General features: G+C 41.1%; 1 protein-coding gene across 1 annotated transcript; it reads right to left on the reverse strand.

Annotated features, from left to right (window-relative positions):
- Positions 1–498: 498 nt before the first annotated feature.
- Positions 499–4620, reverse strand: LOC125507413. The gene is made up of 5 exons (XM_048671996.1): positions 4403–4620; positions 3637–4049; positions 3002–3237; positions 1516–2070; positions 499–1220 (listed from the first exon to the last, which is right to left on the reverse strand). Exons 2-5 carry the CDS (start codon positions 3941–3943, stop codon positions 1143–1145), a joined length of 1176 nt encoding a protein of 391 aa, XP_048527953.1. The 5' UTR covers positions 3944–4049; positions 4403–4620; the 3' UTR covers positions 499–1142.
- Between the last annotated feature and the right edge of the window lie 859 nt (positions 4621–5479).

Below are 5479 nucleotides of genomic sequence, written 5' to 3' on the forward strand. Positions count from 1 at the left end.
TGAGCAGTAAAGTGTTCTCTAGGATTTCGAAGTCATCACTACAAATATGACATGCGCAATAAGTTCGGAGCAAACGCTCTCTATCGTATCCTCTATACATCCTTCATATGCATAAGTGGTCGGTCCCGGTACAGAGCATGTTCTACTTTAACATAGACTTCATGCACATACGCCACCAACCGTAGCTTCCCCAAGCATGTTATCACATACGGTCAATTAAAGGTTTCCCCGTGAACGCAGTCAGATGTGGGTTTACCTGTACTCCTCTATCAATTGCAAAGGCTCTGGATTGAGAATTGTACTGTCGCCCCAAATTACCTCAACATCCTAACCCGTGCAACCACAGTAGTTCCTCCACGACCAATCACGGGCGGTAATGCGAGCATGGTCTCCTCTCAACACTCATGTATAATATTAACTTGAACATGGACAAGAGCATATTGGATCGCATGGAAATAATTATTCTAAGCATAAAGGAGTTAATTCTTATCCTCGAGAACAAATACAACTACTCAAACATAAAGAAGAGGGTCAAGTTACAAACTGGCATTGAGCCGGTAGTAGTCAGGCGCAGGGCGGAGTAGACGTCGTGTCAGACCGCGCGCGAGAGAGGGCACCCAATGAAGATGAGCTGCATGGACTCATCGGCTTGATCACAGAAGATGCAAGGTGGGCTATGAGGCAGGCCGTGCCGGGCCAGACGCTCGCTAGTCCAGCAACGGTCCAAAAGAGCCAGCCAGATGAAGAATTTGGCGCTGAGCGATGCCCAAGTCAACAAGTAATATGGATCAGAGAAAATACTAATTTCCATGATATTATATGTGCTCTGGATCATCTAATCTCCCGAGCGATTGGTACAACGTATGTGTCGTCAGAAGATCCCAACATCCACGTGCGTACGTGCAGACAAATGGGCATCACATAATATTCACATGGCCGATTTATTTGCTCTCCAGCCGACTGCTGCTGAGCCATGCATGTCTCCGCTTCAATACAGCGCAACTCGTGCGACGACATAAGGCCCTTCTATACGTATCTCCTGTGCGTGTGTCGCCTGCAGATCACCCCCACCTACATGCCATCTTCTATCCCTTCAAAAAAATAAACATGTCATCTTCCACCTCTACCCGTTCTTCCCGCCGTCATCCGCCCGCGCCGGGGCAGGCGCCTATCGCATCCTGGTCGTCGTGGGCATGCGCCGGCCCACGCTCGAGCCGGACCTTTAAATAAAAAGTACAGTCATACAAATAGATATTACATATTATTAATAAAATGATACAAATCTGAACCCACACAATTCTAATAGAGTTACGAGTAAAAAAAATACTCTCTCTATAAACAAATATAAGACGTCTTTACATTTGTTTACAAAGGTAGTACTCTGTAAACACTAAAGGTGGTACAATAATAGAAGAATGCACATTTTTGTGGATCTATTTATTTGTTTTCTGCCGCAACCCACGTACATTCAACAAGTAACACAACCAAAGTTCGAATACGAAACGAGTGATTTACCTTTGCAAGTTCGACCAAGTCACCTTCGCTGAGATACTCAAGCTCAAGCATGATTTGCTGATAGTCATGCCCATGCTTTTTTGCTTTGAATGAACAATGGTGATCAAGATCATTTTTACAACTATTCTGGCCTACCTTGAACTTCAAATACATCAAAGTATCCTTCTTTACAGCAATCACATATCTTCTTAAACCACATGACTCAACAACACTACCACGAAAGAGTTGAATCTCATGTAAACCATTCATTAGGAAAACACACGAACTGAGAGATAAATCAAATCCACACTGCACTTTCAATATGACAACATCTATTGTGGCCTCAAATGCCCAACGAACGAGGGCTAAAGTGATGTCAACCGCACCACAATCTCCATTAATCCGATGCGTGAATGGATACTCAGGTGTGACTAGATCATGGTACTCCATTGCACCATCAATTAGTTGTAGATCATCTTCTTGATTTCCTTTCTTGATCCTCATGTCAAACTCAACTAGAGCAGGGGCTACCATTGTGATGCCTCTCTTAGGGCCAGTCATCTCAATAAGAGAACCCTGTAAACCTATTATTATTTAGTAGCTCCTCATGGAAAGTAAGAAATATGTGAAGCATATGCTCTACGTTGTGTCAATTGACAAAGATCTCAAATAAATGATAGCATAAAATCAAAACCCTCCAAAATAAAATTATTTGAGATATTTTACCAACAAACATAATTTGACTGCATATAAAACATAACTTCGATAAATCACGCAAAGATAACTAACCACAAACTTGCATAACATATGCAAAGGAAAAAACACATCATTGTATAAGATCCTCAAAGCACATGCATTTGCATAAACGAATGCATATAGTGATACTCCCTCCGTTCCTTTTTAGTTTGCATATAAGTTTTTGTTCAAAGTCAAAGTATCTCCACTTTGACCAAATTTATAGAAAAAAGTATCAACACTCACAGTGCCAAATTAATATTATTAGATTCATTATGAAATGTAGTTTCATAGAATATATATTTGGTATTGTAGATGTTCATATATTTTAATATAAATTTGTCAAACTTTGCAAAGTTTGACTTGACACAAATCTAATACGCGGAGTAAAATGGACCGGAGGGAGTACAAATAAGATCATCAAAGTGGTGCCACCATCACCAACACCGCAAATGTTTGACCTCTTTGGTTGCAGGATTCAGAAAAGCGTTACACTAAGCACAAGATTAGAGTGTCACCCCATCTTCAGTACAAGAGACTGAAAGGATGTTTGATTGTGGACAGGAAAAGCATAGGAGTCTTCCTAAAAGGTAGAAGTGAATAGAATTTCAATAAACTATAGCGCAAATGAATCCCAAGAGAGAGAAAATCCTATGATTTCAACCCTATATCAAACAATAGAGGTAGGGGAACAACTCGAGCGGATATTGACTTGTATTATTAAATGAATGAAATATCAAATATAATTGCATATATATGTAAAAATGTGCACCTGTTCCACAATGATGGGATCATCTCTGCTACGATTGAAAATATAATTAAGCAATGAATCATAACGATCACGCACTGCTATATATCCATATAGTTGTACCAAGCTGATGTTGGTACTAGCTTTTTCCAATTTCAGCGAGAAAATCTGCATCATAGCAGTTGCAGAATGTACCATGCATCTATCCCTATCCGGGAAACAATTCATAGGATTTGAGAACATCATCGGCTCTAGTTGTGCTTCATGAAAAAAAATACATGTTATATTACAACAAATAATGTTTTATACAAACAATTTACACAAAAAAATTATAATTATGCTTCTCAATACATATTTGTGCAGTTTAGAAAGAAGAAGAATAATTTTTCTGAGTCATGGAAGTTGTTGGTGTATGAGTACAAGGGAAACTTATTTGTAGGACTAAAACTAGTGACAAGATCCTAATCATGTATGGTATATCGACAAATTTATATATCCAAATGAAGCATGATATTTTTTTGCTAATTCATAAATTCTTTATAACAATCCAGATATATATTGCATTTTTTAAAATACAAGAATTCATTTTAAATCAATCAACCAAACTATATAGCTGGTAAGCATCATAAAAATAAAATGGAACATGATAGATGACTTACTCTCATCACGTTGAGTAAGATGACATAGCTTTAGAAGACCATAGTTTATCTTGTATATAGAACCGTCCCGATGGGTGGTTTTCTTAAGGATGTTGCCTTCAGATACAGGATAAGAGGCATGGCTAACAAAGACTTGCTTTGTTCGCCCCTTCATCTCTGATCTATCCATTCCCTTGGTGATGTCAAATTGTTTGCCTTTGGTGGCATAGATGGAGGTGCAGAAATAATTACTGGCACAAGGGAGGACGCGGAGCCAATTTGGCCTGCCCCAATTATTAACTCCTTTTACTGCAATGCTGCTTGCCATGACAAAGGATGCATAAGCAGATCGGTCACCAAAGAGCAATCTTAGAATCCGGTCATTAATCCGTGTTAGTCTCAATCCAGATCCAAAAATCTCCAGCAGAATGGTCCTGACGAGAATAATCTACAGAAGGTCAAAACGCACCCTAAAAAAGGTCCAGATTATGGCATGAGTGGAGCATCCCGGTTTAGTCAACATTGCCCAGTAAATCTAGATTTTCCCAAATAGATAAAACATGACAGAAACTACAAATAACAATACGGAGATACAAAAGGTAGCAAACAGAAAAAAAAATCTCCTGATCATAATTTGATACAGTATTTACCACAAGAGTTAACAACAAAATGTCAGAATAGTCCTGCACATTCACACATGCAACTGAAAACAAAATCTCCAAATTTTCTATTTAAGCTCAACACTAAAGTATGACACATCGCGGTATGCTGAAGCCCTGAACCTCACCTGAACCCAAGGCGACAAGCCTGCAGCGCGGCGGCTGCCGCGGGGACTGGGCCGCCGGGGCAGGTGCGAGGCGGGAGAGCAGCAGCGGTGCCGGTGCGCGACAAGGGAGCGGGATCAGCAGGTAGCGGTGCCGGCGGCAGCAACCGATCAACCAAAGCGGCGGCCGCTGCTGAATTTCTTTCTCCAGACCCCGGACCGTGGGGAGCTCTGAGCTCTCTTTAGACCCTGTTAGCGCACAGCTGGGCCGGCCCATTAGCGCATTCCCATCGCTCGCCCGCTCGTCCCTCGTCCCTCGTCCCGATTGGCCGCTCGCTTTATCGCTGCTCGTTCAAGAAAAAACCAGCAAGCTAATGGTTTACGGGAAAAACCGACTCCCTCGGTTTTTATAGATTGATGAAAATTCACACCTTTTTTTAGGTTTACTGTGGTTACCCTTGGCCATGAAGTTTCCATGCCCTGCCATGGGCCTCGCCCCGTTGATCTACTCGATCGTGAGGACCCATTCGTTGCAACCATGCACGTTAAAAGCTTGCGGGAGAGAAAGGTGTACCAACTCTGTCCCTCCCGTCTCTATAATAAGTTCATTGTAAAATAAGAATATTCAAATCCATGATTTTTTTTAATTTCTGAATTTATAAAATTCGTGATCTTTTTTCCAGATCACGTATATTTTTGAATTGATGAACTTTTTCCGAATTCGTGTATATTTTTCAACCGTGATCTTTTTTAAATTTGTGAACCTTTTTTTTGATCCGCGTATATTTTTTAAACCACGGTTGGCCCGAATGGGGGTTCATCGTCGGCGACGGCCATGGAGGAGGAGAGCAGCATCAGCATGACGAGGAAAGGATAGACATTGTCAAACTGATAGTAACTCATGTTGTACTGATGCCTATTGACAATATAGTTGCAAGGTGGAGCTTGCCCATCAGTCAACCTAGCAAATAATAGAGACTACTGCAGCATGTTGATATCATTGTGAGAACCGGGCATGCCAAAGATAATGCGTCAAATTTAAATGCCATGTGTGATGCAGCTGCTTCAAGATGGTGGACTTCTTGCATGGCCCTGATGCAG

This window comes from Triticum urartu, chromosome 5 (genome assembly GCF_003073215.2).
Source record: "Triticum urartu cultivar G1812 chromosome 5, Tu2.1, whole genome shotgun sequence".
Classification (NCBI taxonomy): Eukaryota; Viridiplantae; Streptophyta; class Magnoliopsida; order Poales; family Poaceae; genus Triticum; species Triticum urartu.